General features: G+C 33.5%; 1 protein-coding gene across 1 annotated transcript in view; it reads right to left on the bottom strand.

Annotated features, from left to right (window-relative positions):
• The window catches only part of LOC129225404 (axotactin-like), a 92571-nt gene that overhangs the window by 59999 nt on the left and 11286 nt on the right, over positions 1-21286 (bottom strand). The window contains exons 2-5 of the mRNA XM_054859917.1: positions 8753-8942; positions 3845-3999; positions 2741-2914; positions 959-1228 (exon numbers count right to left, since the gene is read on the bottom strand). Of these exons, the coding sequence (XP_054715892.1) occupies positions 959-1228; positions 2741-2914; positions 3845-3999; positions 8753-8925 (772 nt within the window). The 5' untranslated portion in view covers positions 8926-8942. The remainder of the gene's footprint in view (positions 1-958; positions 1229-2740; positions 2915-3844; positions 4000-8752; positions 8943-21286) is intronic.

The raw sequence follows: 21286 nt of genomic DNA, 5'->3' as shown, positions 1-21286 counted from the left end.
AAAGAAAAGGATATATATTTGCTATTGTAAAACAAATGTTTTAAATTCTTTTCTATTAAATTGAAACTTAGTAGTTTCTACAACTTACTTGAACAACTAAACAAAAATGTAAAAACAAATATATTCAAAAGAAAAAATATTTCAAGGTTGAAACAAAGGTTTTTAAAGAATTATAATAGAGTTTTAATGACCAGAAATTAAGCACTTCTTTTTGTTTTGCAATAGCCAAATAAAATTAACAATGTGCACTTTCATACAATTGAAAAATTTAATAAATATTTCTTTGTATGTAACAGCAGAAAAAGTTTAAGTTTATGAAGGTAGAGTAAAATCAGCAATATTCTCGCTTTCTATGTATATTTTTAAAAAAACAAAGTAGTGCAAAACATTTGACTGTGTTTAGTTTTCCATAAGTATCCATAACTTAATTTAAGTGGAAATTTATTTCTTACAAATAATTTTACACTAAACTCACTCCGCTTAACATGATCATGTTGGAATTTAGGCATTTTTATGGCATCAAACAACTGATAACAATAAGTAAACAGTACAGATGGATAAATTTAAGATTCACAAATAAATTTTTGCTCAAATTTTTAGCTTTTTTTCTCCCCTGTCATTTTATAAGTTATGAAAAATATTGAAACTGAAATGATAGCAAAAGCGAGCTTTTGTAAGTTCCATATAATTTAAGTTATGACTACATATTTTTAAGTCTAACTGCTACAGGAATTCTAAAATGTCCTTTCAGCCTATGAGCTAAGAACTAATTATTTTATATTTTCTTGATCAATGCTAAAGTCTTTACAGATTTAATTTATAAATTCACGAAAATTGCTTTAAAACGTCACATATATAATTTGCAAAATGTTGTCATACCAAGTATCTCACTAGATTTAAAAAAAAAAAAAAAAAAAAACCAATAAATTATAATTCCTATGTAACATTAATATATTACCACCACTGAAACAAATTTTGTCTTCATGGCCAGTTCCAAAGCAGTCGCAGGACGTATGTGTATAATGGTTGATACATTTCCCATCGTAAAGGCACGGATTTTTCTTCTCACATTGGTTCATGCAACCTTTCTCCATTTGATTGTCAAGGATGATCCTTGTTGGAGTCAGCACCGGGGATCCAGAATGGCTGAACATTATTTCGCCCAAGCAGCCAATGAAGCGAACATAATTATATTTCTGGTTTGTCGCTTGATTGTTGGGATCAAGGCCTGAAAAAAAAAATATTTTTTAAAAAAATCACAAATGTCTACACAAGTTGTTGATTTCATATTTCTCTGTCACTTACAAATCAACTGTTGGTTTGCTTAAAAATAACCCTAATACAGTCATGCCCATTTATAGCAATTTAAAATGTAAGTTTCAATTTCCTTGTTTATAAGCAGAAAATTTACAACAAACAATTGGTTCAAAATGATGTCTTTTGCCGAGTGTTGCAACATTCTGAGAATGAAAGAATGGTATCAAAATCCTGAAAAAATGGAACACAAAGAAATAATCATTGTGCTGCACTCTCCTATCTTCATATTTGCATAACAGCTGCATTTTCAAAAACAATCTAATACTTTTTTCAAAAACTTTAAATACCTTTTTAAAACTTTAAATTACAATAAAAATTTGAAAAAACATTTCAAAATTTTATTTGCTATAGAATTGTTATGTTTGCAACAGTGGCATAACCAGAGGAGGGGGGAGGGGCAGGGAACCAGTGCCCACCCCAGAATGCTGAATTGATTGTTTTTTAAGTTACTGTAAAAGACCGACTATGCAGGAATAGCCCTATTCGATCCTCAATATAAAAAAATGCTTATTAAAGCATAAATAAATAAATAAATAAATAGTCCAATGTGGCAACAGCGCAGAACTTTATTGATATTGATTTAAAATGAAAACAACACATATCAAAAATTGTAACAGTGAAATCGGCAATTTGTGCAATTTAACGTTTTTATTTCTTTTTTACTAGTCAGAACTGTATTTGAAAATGCCTTACTTGCAAAATTTAAGTTATATATTATTTCCTGAATACTTGCACTAAATTACAAATTTCATCAGAAAGAATGAATATAGGAGGGCAAATCAAAAAGTCTTTGCGACTATTTTTTATAGCCAAAATACGGCTGAAAATACAAAGCAAACATATACATTCCCAACAGTGACAGTTCCTTGAACCGTACCAGCCGTATATGCTTTTTGATCGGAAGAGCGGAGTTTATCAGTCATTTAAGATGCGGTTGCTCTTTCGACGTCCACTGTTTCTGAGCAGCGAAATGTTATTCGTTTTGTATGGAGCAAGGGACAAAAGCCCATAGCAAATCACAGGGAAATGCACCTACAGTTCAGACCTTGTCCTAGTGATTTTCACTCCACTGAAGAAGTTTCTGGCAGGACAGAGATTCACATGTGACGAAGAAGCCAAGAACGCAGTCCAAAGGTGCATGGCTCCACAGCCAGCCGGAAGAGTTCTGCCACAGGGGGATCTCTAACTTAGTCCCGCGATGGGACAAATGTCTGAAACAGTGTGGTGACTATGTGGAGAAATAGTGTAGGTGACATAGTTTACTATGTATATTTGTAAATACCTCTAGGTATCTTTTTTGGCAAATAAAAAATAGGTGCAAAGACTTTTTGATTTGCCCTCGTACGTAAATACATAATATCACGTATCACAGAAGAAGTCGCTAAACACTTGTACACTTGAGAATAAATAATGAATGTTTTACCTCCAAAATACATTACTGTTTGAGGTGGAGCATTATCCACAATCCCATAACTAGGGTCCGTAGATAAGGAAAGCAAACTATCTGTCATCATTTGATCATCAACTCTCACAGAAAGGTGTGCTGTACGAGGGTTAATGGTTAAAGTCACATAGTGCCACTTATCACGATTCAAACCTAAAAGCGAACATTTTGAATAATTATAGCTCAACTCTGCAATTGAAAAAAATATATCTTAGTAAGAAATTAAACCAAATTTTAAACTTGGAATGCTTTTGAAAAAAAGCAAGTAGAAAAAGAAATTACGTTCCGACAGTAGAAATGCTTTAAGTTTTTAACTAAGAACTCATGTAACTGAAAAAAATCAAATAAGAACTCATTCTTACTTAAATATGAATTCATAATTAACGTGGGTAGTTTTCAATACTAAGAATGTTTATTGCTTAAAATATTGAAGAACTTTAAAGTATATTGTAGCACAACATGTTAATATATAGCTTTTAAATGAGATTTTACATCAAGACATCGACAAAAACTCAAAACAGCCTCAATGATTAATAACCCAATAAGTGAGTTGGTTAAGCTTTCTGCAGATTGTGGTAGGTTCATTAAGTCCAAGGTGCCCACAGTGCAGATACACACCATTGAACAGCTAACACAACAAATAATGGATGTAATAACAAAAAAAAAAAAAAAAAACTTGCAGGTATGCATTGATTATGAATTCTATTTCTTAATTGTACTGACAAGTTTATAATTACAGGCTCTTTCTCAAAAAAAAAATCAGAGACTTTTGACTTTTTTGGCTATACGTTACACAAAAGTATTGTTTAAGTAGAATTCACAAAAGGGAAAAACTCAGGGTTGGATTTTCCATCATGACCAAAAAGTTAAAGGGAGACTTATGTGGGAACTTCCTGCTAATGGATTCTTGTTGAGTGGGATTTTTGAAAATAATGTAGGAATTGTGCAGCTCTGCATCCTAGGGTAAACCCTAGTTAGATAGATCTAAACTCTTCTGCACAAAAATAATAAAAGCTCTGGCTGTCAGAATTCTTAAAGCAACTACTGTATTTTTAGTTACACATAATGGTGTATTTCAATTACCTTTTGCAATGATAAAAGTTTCGTCTTGACCATTGAAGACATGTATAATTTTAATGCGACCATTTTCTAGCATAACATAGAATTCATATAAAGGAAAATCTGGCATAGATGATGTGGAGCCATGGAACAGCAAAAGTCCATGAGGTCTATCTGTCCTAAACAAAAGTATGAAAATAATTAAAATTTCAAAAAAACTCAAAAAATTCAAGGAAAAAATTCAAATTTCAATATTATCAATTAACCACAAACCTATATCAAATAATAATAAATTACTAGTTGTTAACTAACATATTTACTACGTAAAAAAATATAATTTTTTTCAACACTTACTAACTAGAATAAAAGATTTTTCAACATACTGCATTAGACATAGTTAATCTTAAGTTATAATTAGATGTGCATAAATACTTTTGGTACATAAAATAAATAAAAATATGCTCATCAGGGTGGTTCAAAAAAACTTCTTTTCAGCTCAGTTCAAGACACACCCTATTTTTTTTAGACTTACTAATAGTATTATGCTGTAAAAGTTTTAGCTTCTTGCTCAAATTTTAAGAGGGTGCTCAATGACCTCTCAATTTAACATAGCCGTAGCATAGAAAATGTCACAAATTTAGAAACATTTAATTTCTCAAAGTGTTTTTTTGTAAATATTTTGCTGCAATGTATATGCATATAACTACTTACTAGTGTATATTATAATATCTAGCATTGTTTTTTCAGTTCAATGTATTTCTTAAACCCCCTCCATACTTATAAAGTTTGGGGGAAGGAGTTGAGCACCCTCTTTCAGTTGAAATAGGAAGCTAAAATTCTTCCAGTATATTACAATTCACAAGTCTAAAAATATTTAGCATGTCCTGTTATCTAGGAGAAACTTTTTTTTTACATATATTTTGAACCACCCTAATGCTCATGTTACTCATTGCTAAATTATTGCTGCCTTCAAAAATTGAAGCACATAAAGGCAAATGACCCAAAACTAAAAAACTGGAATTAGCTAGTATAAATGGTAGGAGAACCTCTCCTCTGTTTGGGATGAGAGATGGTTCTAGTAGCTCTGGTAGGTGTAGCTATACAGCCTTGATTTAGAGAAACTTTTCAATGAAAGTCAACGTCCATTGCCACACTTTTCATTCATTCTCTGGGCAGTTCTCAAAAGGTGGGAACAAAAAAGTTAACTTTGAGCAATTTCAAAAATTTTCAAATTTGACATCAATTTTGCTTTTATTCTATAGTATGCATACCTAGAACACAATACATGAACATGAAAAGACAGCAGGTATTTGTAAAAATTGTTAATTAGCAAATTAAATCAGCAGTCTGTAGGTAACAAATTTTGGACATTGTTGTCCTGTAGGTAACGGATTTTGGACATCATCATAATGTAAGTTTCACCATTTTTGACAATTGTTAATCTGATTTTTAACATTTCCAATGAAAATTTTATTTACTACTTTTCGAACTTTGCAATTTAATAATAAAGAGGATATTAATGAAGTACTTGAATGGCTATACATACTGCTCTTTACATATAATAAAGTTTTGGAATGATTTTGAAGAAGTTGATGAAAGGTAAAAAAATGCTTTAAATTAAAAATAATACAAATGTAAAAAGTGACATCAGTTTTAATAATGAATATTTTTTCTAATGTCATAATTAAAATGATGTCTAAAAAAAATTATTGAAAAAAGAAATTCATATTTCTATTTGGAGATCGTTAAATTATGTTTCCAAAAGAAAGAAGAGAAAGAAAGAAAATTAATTTGAAATTTGACATCTTGAATCAGGGTTGGCAGGTTTCTGCCGAGGCGGTAAAAACCACTGGTAGAAACCGGTTAAAACCGGCATGGCAAAAACCCCTTTCTGCCACATTTATGGCAGAAACTGGCAGAAACTCAAAAAATGACATAAATGCAACTCCTGACATACAATAGAAAATGTATAAGAAAAATAATTAAATATTAACCCAAATACAATTTATTTACAACACTACCACCATTCAAAATCAAATTTTACATTGTTTCCCCACTGCAGCAGCCTCTAACAAAATAAAAAGTTTTAACGCTGTTTCTAAACCTAACCAATTTCCCAATTTGTTGTGCACAAAGGAGAAATTTGAGAAGATTCTTTCAATCACAGCAGAACTAGCTGGCATTATCCTCAAAGAACAAGCAAGATTCACATAACTTTCATCTATAGCACATTTTTTCAAACTGCACCACCATGCGGTATTTGGAGTAGTTGTTACCACATGATTGGAAAAATAGGTTTTGGGAAAAGGGGCCGATTTGTTTTGTAAAGCAATGGTATAAGGTACATAATCAGGGTTAATATTTGTGAGTAAAGTGCGGGCACTTTCTTCTTGATTACATGATAAATTTACTCCCAAATACTTTGGATGGAGAATATAGGCGAGTAAATGATTATCAGTAACTGCTTGATTATAAGTGTAATATATATATATATATATATTACATAAGTGTAATATATATATATATATATATATATATATATATATATTACACTTTAAAGTAAATGCAAACAAAATAATTATAAACAACAAACTGAAAAATTTGTTACTTACAACATTGCAAGGCTAAAATTTCTAACGCATAGCAATTTCAACTATGATAAATTTTACTTTGCTTTGGAAATGTCAGTTTTGTTATTTAACATATTTTTACACTAATTATTAAATAACTATTATATTAAGTTTTTGCAATGACGAAATGGAGTTATATTTTTTATTTTACTTAATTGCCTGTCATTAAGTAATTACTAGAGCTATTAAAAACGTTTTCTAGTTTTTGCCAGTTTCTACCAGTTTCTGCCGGTTTTTACCGGTTATAACCAGTTTCTGCTGCTGGCAGGGCAAAAACCAGTTTCTGCCGGCAAAAAGCCAACCCTGTAACTTGAATTCCAATTATGTTTTTCGCAATCACGAGTTTGTGTGTAGGTGGTATGTGTATGTGTGTAGGCATGTGTGTTTGTATGTAGGGGGTATGTGTATGTATGTGGAAGGGTATGTGTTTGTGTCTGTGTGCAGGCATGAATTTGTGGGTAGTTGTGCATATGTGTGTATGTATCTTTTTGTGTGTATGTATGTGTAGGTGTCTGTATGTATGCATGTGTGTATGTGTGTGTATGTGTGCGTGTGTGTGTGTGTAGTTGTGTATGTATGCGTGTAAGTGTAGGACATGGATGAAACCTTGAGACGGTTTTCCCTATAGGAGCAGCATCGTGAGGAGCCGGTCGACGGTGATGGTGCGGAGGGTGGCGGTGGGGAAATAAAATGATAGCACGCCAAAAACAGTCAAATGAAACCAATAAGCAATCGTGATTGCTCAAAAAAATTCTAAAATAATAAAAGCGGGGAAAAAAAAAAAGGCTAGTGAAAGTGATAAAGTCGCCAAAACTAATGCAGCTGACGATAAACTACATTTGTAGAACTGGAATTCCCCTCTGGTAACCTTTAGCTTACCGTATACTGTGTTGTCGCCAACGGAGGTTTGCTTGGCGATTTTAGTGCAAAATGGCTTTTGTTACGATCACAATCAGCCATGTTTCTACTGTAATTTATGTATTGTTCAATGTGCAACTTATTAATTATGCAAAATATCAATGGATTAAATAAAGAAAGAACATTATAATAACCTTTTTTATTGGGGTTAGAAGACAGTGGATCATCAAAAATTATGAATAAACGGACAGAATTATCGGCGTCAAGATCGTAACGGCATTTGGACATCTCACATGTATGTTGAAGAAAAATTATTTTTCTTCTAAGATACTGCATAAAAGCTTATGAAAACACTTTTAAGCAATTAAAAATTGATTCTGAGGATCGATAAATACCTTTAAAACGAAAACATCATACATTTAGTTCTTAAATATTAGCATTGTAAAGATCGTAACTTTTGGACATGCATCAAATTTCAAACTTAACTTTTTTCTATAATTGTTTACAAAGTAAATAATCTGTCTTTACTTTTGTGATTTGTGTAAAATATTAACAAAAATTGTTCGATTCATAACTTTAATTATTTTTTGAAATGTATGGAAATAATTTTTAAAAAAATTTTTTGATGGCACATTTACTCAGTTAACGTTTTGGTATGTCCAAAATTGTGCCTTTTAGCAAAGAAAATATTTTTTTTAAGGGCATTTGAAGATCATTTTTTCCATAATTTATGTCAATTCTTGTCTCTATACAGTATTATAATTTAACTCAAAAATTTTTGAGTTAATTAAAATGAAAGTTATTTGGTGTTGAAGCTTCAAAGTTGAGGTCTGTGTTTGCTCCCACCTTTTGAGAACTGCCCCTTTCAGACTTTTTGTCAACAGACATCACAATTTGAAGCCTGCTCCATCAGAACAACATTGAATTCTTTCAAATCCAAATGATACTCTTTTCTACCCCCAAGCTGAGCTTTGACCATCTCGGCTAAAATTTTGCATCCGATCCCAGGATGTCTTGTCCAGCTGCATTTTCAGACAAAGAGATAGAGTGGCATCTCCATTTGTCAATCGAGAAGGAAGGAGAGGGAATTCTTCTGAGCTGGGGTGCAGCTGATGCTAAAACTGTGAGGACAGTCGGAAATTTTGGAGAAGTCAGACATGCTTTCTGACCTCCAGAAATCTGTCTAACTCATAACCCTATGGTTAATTCCCAACATTTTGTAAAGAGTTGTAACAAATGGGTTGATGTTAATGAGTTGTAACAAACCTGTAGTTCAAATGCAAATTTAATCTTAGTTTTCAAAATACACAAATATTGGAAAAAGTATTAACAATGGGTGTATCATTACCAACAGTAAAACAAAATATTACACAGTAAGTGAAATATCCTAGATAAATTGGTTCCTCCTCCCCATTAAAATAGTTTACATAAAAAAGCTACTTACCTGAACTTAAATCTCACTTCTCTAATGGAAGGCAATGGCCAATCTGGTTGTAACTGCAGGAATGATTGAGGCTGAGCAAATGTAAATAATTGACTAGACGACAAAGAAATGTTTAATGACTCATCACAGAATGTACACATGAGTATGGATGTGAAGATAAGTAGTTTAAACATGGTGAATGATTTTAAACCTAGAACAAACACAAGAGAAGACATATTTTATTCATTTTGCATCATAAATTCTATCAAGACATGAAATTAGTTTCAGTAGGATTGTTAAATTAAGGGGTTTAATTAACCAGTTTAGACGGGTCAAATCCACTTTTTTTAATGTCATAAACTGTTAGTAAAACTATTTAAGATTATGTTGCCAAAATTTCAGTGAAAAATTCCGATTAATTCTGGTGCTAATGAGCATATAGGTAGGTGACTGTGGAGATTGGAAAACTTTCACAGCAGTTTTTTTTTCTCAAACGCGTTTTTCTCAAAACAATTTTTTTTCAACTGGTGGGCATTCTAGCTCGAAGAGTTATTGATCAATTGTTCTGAAAATTTGTGTGAACATTCTTCATTCAATTATACTCTATATGAATCTAACTTTGGCATGATTTTATTAATAAAAATATTTTTTTAATGCAAGAAATGTGAAAAATTTGGTGGGAAAACATACATGGTTATTCCTCAAAAACATTCAATTTTCAACTTTTTTGATCACAATTAGGTCCATATTCTTAGGAAATATGTTGCTAACAAGGAGGAAAAATTGTGATGACCACAGATGAAAGTTTTGGCTTTGGTAATGCCAACCAGCAACAAGCTCTAATGGCAAACACCCATGGACAGCAGCTTTTAACTCCACTTTTCCTGGTGAAAAATGACTTGAAAAATTACAAAGTATACTTCAAAAAATGAATAAAATATCCTCTAAGTTTGAACAAATTCTGATTATTCCTACCCTGTTAAAAAATTCCCAAAAAATGCCAACATTTTAGCCTTCTAAACTGATTTCCTCCCTTAAATATTTTTGTACTTAAAAATGCAAATATTAGATTTTAAAAGTATCAATTCTCAAAATGTTTCTCAGCATTTCATTTTATTAATGAAGGCTCAAAAAAATAAATAAATAAATAAATAAAAAATAAATAAATAAATAAAAATAAATAAAAATAAATAAATAATAATAACAATAAATAATAATAATAATAATAATAAATTAATAAATAACTGAGTGATTGCACTCTAGTTGGGGCAAACCTAACCTGGAAGAGACGTAATGTTATAATTAGGATATGAGCAGCCTTAACAATGCTGCAACAGCTCTAGGAAGATTTTAATAGTGAGAAATAAATTTCTCAGAGGGAATTTTCATGGAAATAAAAATTGTACAAAAATAGCCTCCAGGTAGGAGCAAAATTAATAACAAATAAAAAATGAATTTTAAGAGATTTTCCAATAATTTTTTATCACTGGCAGCCCTATGACATATATTATTAGTATAATTTTTATTATTGTTGTTTAAACCATGAGCAGAAGAGAAAAAGTGCTTACACTGCCTTTTCCAAGAAGTTTATATCACCACACTGCAAAACAGCTATGATAAAACAAATGCATAAAATTGTTTGAAACAAAACCGACTTTCAGCTGTTAATTTTTTTCAAAGAAACAAACAACATGCATCATACTTATTTGGCATTATTAGTTATATATCAAATGCAGGAGCATCACAAAAATACCGATTTTTTTCCCTGCAAAATTAGCAGATCTTGTATAAGCTTATCCCTCTAATTTAACTTTAAAGAGGGTTCCAAAAATTATTGGTTTATATTAGGACATATACATTATTTGGATTTCAGATTTGCTATTTCAATATATAATTTGTGAAAGATCCGTTTTGGTATAGCAGAATTTTGTGAAGGGTGCGTTTTGGTTGATCAGAGTTTTGTGAAAGGTCCGTTTTGGTTGATCGGATTTTTGTGAAGAGTTCATTAACAGACCCAAATTTCCTCTGGCCAGACCCATGATCACATCATAATTTTATCAAAATAGCTTTTTGTGACACTTATAAACATAATGATGGTTTAAAATGGCATATCACAATCCATCAGGCCCGTCAATCCAAATTTTTCATGGGAAAGGGGGGAGGGGGAAGGGAATAACTCAATGCATGTTATTTTAAAGAATGACAAACATCATATTTAGAAAAGTAAGTACATTAATTTTTCAAGCTCACCTCAGTGAGAGACAAAGCATCAACCCTGAACCTGAAATGATGAATTATAATCACAGAATGCATCAATGATGCTATTATTGGAAAAACAGGGGGGGGGGGGGCACTTACAGATACAAGCATAAATTAATGAAATAAAAAAGTGGAGGAATACTTGTGTTAAAAATTATTTTAAAAATTTGGAAAGAGGAGGAGAGCTCATGTGAAAATTAAAAGGTAGGATGACATCGTCATCCCAAGACTACACCACTGGCATGCATGCTTCTTACAAAATGAAACAAACTACTTTCTCATCCTTCAAAAACTTCACAATTTTTATTTGATCCAGAAACTGCTTCATAAAAAAAAAGTTTAAAAAAAAAATTACAAATAATTTAATCCAAATTCATAGTAAAACCGGATAATTTTTGCAATAACTTAATTCATTAATTGATTCCCTTGAAATAATACAAGTTAGTAAAAGCTTTTGAAATTCAATTGAGATTTTAGATATTTATAATTTTAAAAAAAACATTGAAAATAAAAAGCTTCGAACATATTTAATAGCCATAAAAATAGCAACAAAAAAATAGAACATAGTAATTAAAAACGTTTTTTTCTGGTAAAAAAAATGACAGAGTAAAACTAAAATTTACCTGTTATTAGCTAATACCACGCCCAAATGAGCACACTTCGTACAATCGAAAGAGCAAAATAAAATTTCAAACATAAAAAGTATTAGAGAAACATTCTGTTGTACTTAATTCACTCGTTAAAAACATTTGAACGAGCAAAAGCACTATAAATAAAAGTAAACACTTCTCCGACCGGAAGTACAGATTGATGAATAGAGGAGTAGAAAGAATGAGAAAGAGAACTATCCTCACAAGATTTAAGAAGGTCTTTATTCCTCTCCATTTATTCCTACGTAAATTTTGAGATTCCTTTTGGCTCTCTAAGATCATTATTTTCAAAATTCGCGCCATTTCAGTTCAGAATTAACTTCAAATAGCTAAAACAATATCAGCAAGAAATTTTTTTACTTTTTATTTTACGCTATATTTTAGACATTTTAGCTCACAGTCCCATGTTTAATGATGTTTAATTCATATAAATCAAAACAATCCTGTGTTTACTCATCTTGGTTCATTTCATTTCATTAGGCGCCAGGTGCAGTGTTAAACTGAAAGCTATAGTCTCTACTCTCCAATTCAGGTGCCAGGGTGCAGTGGTAAGTGAAGAGCAACGGAAACTAAGTCCCTTCTTTCCAATTCACATTTCTGGTAAGACTCCCGAAATTTAAAATACGAAACAAAAAGAGACAAACAGTTGAAACAAATAGTATGTTAGACACAGAACATGACTATGATTAACTTTTGCCAGAAACTATGTTCAGAGCCTCCCTTACTTAAGCAATTTTCGTTTCTTCAAACATATGTTTCAGTAAATTACACTGGTAACGACAATTTTATCTTTTCGGATGTAATGATTAGCCGCCTCTCAAGGCAATACTTTGACAATTCTAGTTGGACTAGAGAACCTATGGGAAAATGGAATTTGTTATAAATTGATTACTTGATTACTAGAAATTGTTCGAACACTGGACATCAGAAGACCCTACAGTCACAGAGCAGTCTTTTAAATCACAGTTTCTCAATTTTCGGGTTCTAGTCCCCCATAGAGCAATGATTTTGTGTGGTCAAGCTCATGGAGATGACATTTTACGAAATTTGAATCCATATCTCTACGTTCTTAAAGTTCTTTCATCAAACCAGTTTCAATATTTGAATTTACTTTAAAAATGCATTTAAAAACAAACTAAAATTTGTAAAAACATAATTTGTAATCACATTTTTTCTCCAGTTATTTATGGGTCGCTATGAAAATATTGAAGGGAAGCTCGAGCTTCCATTGCCTCTTTTTGGTGCCGCAGGTCTTAGGAACGGCAGCATCCTCTGCTGTACAATCTTGGTAGTATTTCTCAAAACCTGTGTTCCAGCCTCTCTCCTACACACACCACTTGTTTTTTTCTCTCCCTCTCTCCCAGTTTCGCTGTTATTTTAGTTCAAAGCCTGGAAGTACTTTTTCGAAATACCCTATAAATTAACACACTATTTATAATACACCAAGTGCACACTAAAAAAAGAAATCATAAATTCTGAGGCGTGCGAGCGAAATTGGTGACAACCCACATCCTAACCATTCCAGGGACTTCCACACCCAGTGTCGCAAGGTCCCTCGTGCCTACCACCCACAGCGGTGGGCTTACAGTTAGATGGGTCCCTGAAAACAGCCCTGTTCTTTCGGTCCAGACCAAGAGACAAGGAATCCCTGATCCAGCACTGATGCAGGTATTGATTTGGAATGGGACTTTGGAGGAGTTAGTGACCACAAGATTCAATGTGCACCAGTCAGTCCGGCATTTTGATTTTTTCCAGGAAGAGAGGTAAAGCTATACACTCATAGTATATTGCATAGAAAAACAACAAACCTGACCTACTTATGTAAATACATTAATTTCTCAAACTGAGGGAAAAATGTCCACTTTGAACTCCCAAATTACGGGCTTGCCAAGAGCTTTCCTCCTCGATGCTTGGCGCCTTACCGATCGTAAAACCTAGGTCCACCCCCTCTCCTCCGCAGTGAGCAAGAAAGTGTTGATTTACTTTTTCGAACGCAGTTCAATTTGAAATATTAAACTGCCCAAAATACCTTAATTTATCAAAAATATTAATATTCTATGAAAAATGTAATCAAAGTGATCCATTTTCCCAGGAAAAGTATGAAGGACAAACATTGTATCATGATCCAATCAGAATAAGCGATGTAATATATCACATTTCCTTTTTTTTTCTGTATGCCCCCACTCCCCACCCTTTTTGATCAACTCTAGTAATCAGGGACGGACTGGGATCCCTGGGAGGGAGGCACAGAGAGGTATAAAGGGACACTGACCTTTTCTTTTAAATGCATTTTGAAAAAGCGTTTCAGGCGATGGTGTGATATCAGAAAATGAGGTGCTAATTTCCCATTTTGGCGGACTTGTACCCCACCTAACATAGAAGAACAAGGAATCACTTCTATGCAGTGCTGTAGTTGGAAAACAATATTTTGGGGGACTCATTAAAAGAAAAGGTGGTTTGACACCCAATTTACATTATATTAGCCAGGGGTGCCCCTAAGGGCAAGGGTGCACTCCCTTCTCCAAAAAAAGAGGAAAATATCCTTCAAAATACACACACCCTAAAAATTTCAATGGCGCCGTCTGCATCATGCCCCCCCCCCCCAAGTGGGCACCCCTACATTTGCATTATTTTTACAATAAAAAGTCATATATTTCGGGGAACGGAGATCCTCCGTGCACTGACAATGAAAATCGCCGACAAGACCCCTGTAGGAACGATGTAAGGACCCTAATTTCAAAACACTTTCATTCACGAAATTTTAAAACTTAAAAAAAAAAAATGTTTTGGAAATAAAAAGAGAGAGAGGCAAAAATAAGTTTGATGCGAGAAACAATTCAAAGATAAAAAATTACAGATGCGAAAAATTCCTCCGCAAGTAAATAACGAGTGCAGCTTTAATATGATGCAATAGCTGCCATACATGCCCAAGTAAATGAAAACATTCTCATTCAGAAAGCAGAGGGAGGAAGGGAGTTATATGAATTATTATTACCAGCATTTGGCGCGAATGAATGATAAATCACTAGTTGGAATTTCGCCTCGTATCCTAAAATCTGTCAGAAATGATAGATAAACATCCAGGGTCAATACCACTTATTTTGTTCTGTTTATCCGTTCTTCCACTTTTACATTTTAGAGATTAAATAGACAAGCAATATATTCAATTGTTGAATAAGAAGGAATTATAATAAAATGGAATCATTTTATGTTAGTTAAGCACAACGAAAAAGGAAGAGAATATTTTTGAAGGCCTTGAAATGATTGCACTGGGGAACAGCGTTTTGGCTGTCTCATATCTGTGACTTGTGTTTGACGAACTTACGACATTTGAGTCCAGACAATCTCAGTGCTTCAGTGCAGTACGTCATTTCGAATTTTTCCAAACGGTTAGGAGCAAAGGGTGTAAACTCAATGCAAATGTACCGGAAAATAACAAAAACACCCACATTCTGAAAAAAAAAAATAATAGTAATAATTTTTCATGCCGGGAGGAGGGGGCAATTGAACCCCTCCCTCAAATTACAGACCTGGAAACGCGTCAAATTTGTTATAGGACTCAAAGCGGCAAAATCAAGAAAAAAAAAAGACATTTAAATTATGAAATGCAAAAGAAATTTCTTTTTCGAGAAAGAAACAATTACATGCAGTGCAACACAATACAAAGAAGTTAACCTTTTTGTATAACTATAATGAGTACGGAGGAAAATTCATTCCTTACTGAAAATGCAGTTCTTTGATCTTTCACATGGCAATAAAGTGAAACACAATGTGAAGGCTCAGCAGATCCAGATTGTGACGCTGCAAGGTTAGGTTTGCCCTAACTACAGATAATGACTTTAATTTAAGAAAGCCTTTCGAATTCAAACCAAAACATCCTTTACCATAGTTTAATTAACAAAGATGCCCCGAATGAACTTCATATTACCCGAAAAATTCGCTCTTTCGATTGATATCAAACTATCAAAGGCGCGAGTAAGTTTCCATCCCCAACATTGCGAAAGAATACTGTTGTCTTTTCATTATTATATCTATTAATTAGAGTCCTATAAATAGGAGACTGGGTTATATGTACGTCTTGGAAAATTTTGAACTTATCGATATCTAGTTAAACCCGTGACCAGGCGCGATGAATCTCCGGGGGTGCAACGGTGCTCGAGCACCCTGCAAAATATTTTTGAGGTTGCTGGCCATCTAACTGTCTAAAATCAGAAGTAAAATGACTGCCTAAAATAGCGTCGCAAATATGGCAGGAGCTTTTTCGTGATTGCAAGCAAAGCTATGAGCAATGGAATCGCGTGCAATCCAAGAAGCAATGCAAAATAACATCATGGTGAGATACTATTTTGTAAACATTTAAGGAATGACTAATTTCGTCCGCGGATCTCCTACCCAATCTTCAGGTAATATTTCCCCTAATTGATGTACCCAATCACCACCCCTTTTGCTCTCCAGCCTTCTTGCTTCACCTTCTTTGACAACGATTTTCAAAAGGTACTCTGTAAGTCAGGGGTTTTCAAACTGGGTGCCGCGGCACCCTGGGGTGCCGTTGGATACGCTAGGGGTGCCGTGAAGAGTCCATGGTATCCATAGATATGTCAGATGGGTGAACCAAATTAGTCCATGTAGGCAAATAAAGTCATCCTTCTATTTTTTAATGTAACATAATAAAAAATTGCTATATCGTGTCTTCATCGTCATCATTAAGCCTGAGTGATGATTAAGCCTTTTCAACAAGCTGTTTTTATTACCAGGCAACAATGCAGCAAAAGTTATTGTAGAAGCGAGATTTCAAAACTATCTTACCTTACTTTAACGGTAGGTTTTCGTTTCTACATGGTTCACTGTAGTTTACTAGCATGAAAAAATGGTTTATTGTTCTTGAAGCCTAATTTATGTAGTTGACGAAGAGAAAAATGTTTTATGTACCGTCATTTTTTCCTACGATTTGATATTCTAGAAAAGTAGTCTGCAGCCCAATAAGGACCTCTGATGAATACGCAAAAGCTGGTGCCAATTCAGTCATAAATATGAGCGTGATATTTGGTTATGAACATTTGGATGGCCTTATTTAGCGCATTTACCTCATATTATAGAGATGGACTTGGGTGCCGTGAGATAATTCTATTTCGTCAAAGGTCGTGGTAAAAGGTCAAGTTTCGTGAGTCGAAAAAGTTTGAAAACCCCAGCTGCAACTCACTGCAAAAAAATAGAAACATTCATTTTCTAAATCTTAAGCTTTCAGTCAAGGTCCACAAGACAAGAGTTCAATAAAATAGTTTTTAGAAATTTTTAGGGGAGAGGAAATCATCTCGGAAAAGATTTCTGGCTTCGATCTTTTTTTTTTTTTTTGGAGCAAGAGAGATGTTCATAAACCTCTCACCCCTAAATTTTAAGAAGAAAAGTGTATTCAGAAATCGTGATGTAAGAAGCCTATGCATAGCAAGCAATCGAGCCATATTTGTCAAGACTGAATCAAACAAAATTTTTTTAAAGACGGTACTTGTTTCAATAAGTACAAATAGAATGGCCTGATGTCTAAGTTGGTTAATTAAATTAATAAGGCAAATGCTTGATTGTCGGAAGAAATAATAACTGTTGGCAAGTTTCCAGGTTGCAATTGAGCTTTTGGATAAGTTACAAACGATTTGCTTTATTCAATTAGCATATTTTATGCTGGAAATTTATAATAAAATCAATCCGAACTTTTATGTTCTACTGCAGCTTCTACAAGGAATTTGGAAAATTTATAATGAACCGGGGCACTTGGCAATCCTGTTATAATACTAGGTACATGGGCACCCAAATTTGCAATTTTAGAGCACATGGCGGGGGGGGGGGATAAAATTTCAACGCTTTTTTATTCAAAAAACAAAAATATATTTTTTATATATTGTCCGCTTATAAAATTTTTGAAAGTGAAGATTCTTTTTTCAATTTTTGGGTGTGATGCATCAACCTCAAGAAAGGGGATTCATATCTTTGTTTCATGAAGAAGTGATTGGAAATCTCGAAACTTCAAATAATTTGGAACAATTCTGAACGCAAATTTAGTGCGTTCAAAAATTATAAGAAATTATTAGTTTTTAAAGTGAGGGAATTTCAAGTAAGTCATTCATTAATGGTTTTTGTCAAAATGTTTTCTTTTTCATGCTCAAATTTGAACGAAAGAACAAAGTGAAGTAACTTACGTCTTGAGAAACGTTCGAGCCCCTCTGCCCCCTTTAAAGACGCCCATGAATCGGTCGTGGCACACGATAGTGAAGAAATAAGAGGAAATAAAACGTTCAAAAGAATAATGAGAAAAAGGCGAGTTCTCTTTTTAGCTAACTTTCCCACAAAACTTAAAAGGAAAAAAAAAAAACACACATACACCACACATGATCAAAAAAATAAACGCTTTATGAAAGCTTTTAGTATCTCGAAAAATCTTTCTATTTTCAAAAATACATCAAAATGAAAAAGAACACATTTGATATTGGTACGCAAAGAAAATAGGTTCGTTCAGTGTGAATATGTTATAACTTTTAACGCAACCTACTCGTTGCAGAGGTCAACGACATCCACTGGTAACTTCAGGGACTGAGTGAAGGTCGTAAGATTAACTGGAAAAGCAGACCAGTCTGACTACCAAAGTTGCCGGTTAAATTTTCTATATTTCACTACATGAAACATCCGGCGACTGCAAGGGTGGATCCAAATCAGGCCCGTGTCCAGAATTTCATAAAGAGAGGGGTTTTGGGGGGAAGGGGTCCAAATTCCCAGAAGATGTGGTCTTAAGTAATATTACTGATTCTATTATTGCATTTTATGTACAGTAGAGCCTAGTTTTTATTCGGCCTCTGTTTATCCGGATCACAAATTTATACAGTTAAAAAATATATATTTACTTCAATAATTATTTAAAATTATGAGTGCGGAACGGTGGTGCAATTAGAAAGTCGTTTAAAGGGGGGCACATTGAATCCAATCTGATAAGGGGGAGCCGGGGGTTCTCCTACAGAAAAATTATGAAATTTTTAGAATCAAAAATGGAATCTTAGATTTTTATGTCCGGGGATTTTGTCGAAATTAAAGACTTAAAACGTGATTATAGGCCATATTTATTGACATTAGGGTAAGGAATGGAGCTCAGGAACTCTCCCGGTCACTTTTTCCCTTGAAAAATAGATAGAAATCAATTTCTCCTCCCCCTTTCAAATTTTTGAAATTAAAGTTTCAAATTAGCGTTTGAAGATTTTTACAAGAAGGGGATTCCGGGGCTGTCCCGTGGAATTTTTTTCAAACTGAAAGTCCCAAAAACATAAGCTGCACTCTAAGATATTAGGAGGAGGTGTTCATAGGTTATTCCACTTAAATTTTTTGGAAGTTTTGTTTTAAAAAACCCTAATTTTTGATGATATTTAAGAAAGGCGGTTCCAGGGCCCCTGCCCAAATTTTATCAGAAATTGGAATCTTTAAAACGCGATTTTAAGACCATATCGTCGCCTCAGTGCAACCATAAGACGTCTAATCCAAGAAACAACATTAAGATATCCTACTGTTGTTCTGAGGTGACGATATTTGGTAACCTTAGGACCTTTAAAAACTGAAACAAATCCAAAACCACGTTTAAGCGATTTTTGGACGCAATTTAAATGATGTTAGGTATTCGGGGGCATTTTCTGGAAATTCAGTGAAACTGAAGATCTGAACACAAAATTTGAGATGCTCCGTAATTTTATTGGCACAGTGAGGGGGGGGGGGAATCTGGAGTAGAAGCATTTTGACGACTTATTTTCAGACAAACTAGAAAAAATAAAAAAATTGCTTGGAAACTTCAAAGAGAATGGTTTTTTTTTTTTTTTTTGTTTTTAATGCTGTATACAAACTTTAACGTTAAAGTTATTTTTAAGTCAAATGTGCACTTTTCTTTGGTTTTTTTTATTATGTTTTCTCCAATGGGAGGGGTTTAACCCCCAAAACCCTCCCCTTGGACACGGCCCTGATCCAAATTATGGTTTTAAAAAAGACCTCAAGCAAAAAGTTCCCGTTTTCAAGGAACAGTTTTGAACACTTTATACCAAATTTAAAATAGTCCAGCAGAGATCCACTGATAAATCCACTGATGAACCCCAAGTTCTTTCAATTTTTCCCGAAGGTTTTATCTTTCCAAGCATGTATTGCTACGACTAAGTAAAGCTTTTTTCGCTGTTGGAAAAAACATCGCAAAAATAACAACATTGAAAGAGTTTACATTAATTTTATTTTCATCTTCAGCTGAAATTTTTATCATAGATAATTGTTTTAAAAAATCCTAAAAGCCAAGGGCGCCCAAATAGGGGGACAAGTGGGGGCTCAAGTCCCCCCCCCCCAAAATAAAATTAGAACTTCTTTGCTTTTAGTACTCTTTTTCTTTGCAAAAATGAAAAAACATTTCTTTTCCAGCCTATAGTGAATAAGCTATTAAAAGTATCAAATTTTAGTAACTGTAATCTGCACTGAAATCAGTTTCTATTGGGGAAAGATCCTGCTAAACCATGGGGAAAATATCTGAGCCCCCCTTAAAACTTTTCATATGGGCGCCCGTGCTAAAAGCTGAAAAAATATACAAGTAAATATACTAATTATTTTGTCCCCCTCTTCTTCCCTTTTTTTAGTTAACTACGGAGCTCTGCCCCCTGCTCGCTGATGCTCACCAACCCCCGAAGATTGCTTCGCAATCTTATTTGATTCGCAAAGATTTAAATCATCAATTAGAAAGAAACAGATTAAAAACGCATCGAGCTCCCTTTTTGGATCAAAAAGCACCCCTTCCCCGGGTTTCAAAATAACTTGTACCAATTTGCAGAGCAGTACGGGCTAAGGGGCTCCTGAGCATCGCAAAACTTCAGTTTTGTTAGTTTGAAAAGTCGCTTTCATATTCATGGTCTCTAGTAATATATTTTGCTCTTTAGCACGGGGCTTGAATTGAGTTGAGCCTAAGATTTTCTGTTAAAATCGAAAGCCTTAAAGAAGAAACATGCGTATCGAAAAGACGTAACTATGGCAACGCCAAATGAAACATCAATAATTTTACTGAAGATGAGATTATTCGAACTTTATTTTTAACAAATTGTAACTTTTTTCCCTTTGGAGATAGAAGCTCAGTTTTTCGACCATAAGTCGAGTTAATTTTTCATCCCTTTAATAGGCAATAATAGGCAATTTACGCGAAATTTGAGCTTAAAAAATTAATTGCAAAAAAATTAATTCGAATTTAAAAAAATAAAACCCCAGGTGTACACACCCGGGCTCGAAGTAATTTTGTACAAAACTTCAAGGCTGTGTGTAGGTGCTATGGGGTCCCCTGGACGCACGTCCGTCACAGACTTCCTTCCAGAATATTTTTGAAACCTTACATATATCTATATTAATATTATAAAGAGAGAAGGTGGATTTTTGTGTGTTTATATGTTTGAGGTAATCTCTTTAACCACTGCACCTATTTGAAAAATTCCTTCACTATATGAAAGGTGCTTTCTTACTGAGTGACATAGGCTATAATTCGAAAAAATCCGATAAATAGTTCTTTTTTCATACCAATTCAGGCCCAAATTTCACATAAATTCCCGAATATGGGAGTAAAAAATTACTTGCACATATTAATATTATATATCGTTGAAAA

Source organism: Uloborus diversus, chromosome 1 (assembly GCF_026930045.1).
Source record: "Uloborus diversus isolate 005 chromosome 1, Udiv.v.3.1, whole genome shotgun sequence".
Taxonomy (NCBI): domain Eukaryota; kingdom Metazoa; phylum Arthropoda; class Arachnida; order Araneae; family Uloboridae; genus Uloborus; species Uloborus diversus.
Note: the sequence above shows the minus strand (reverse complement) of the source record. Positions and strands in the feature narration are given on the sequence as shown.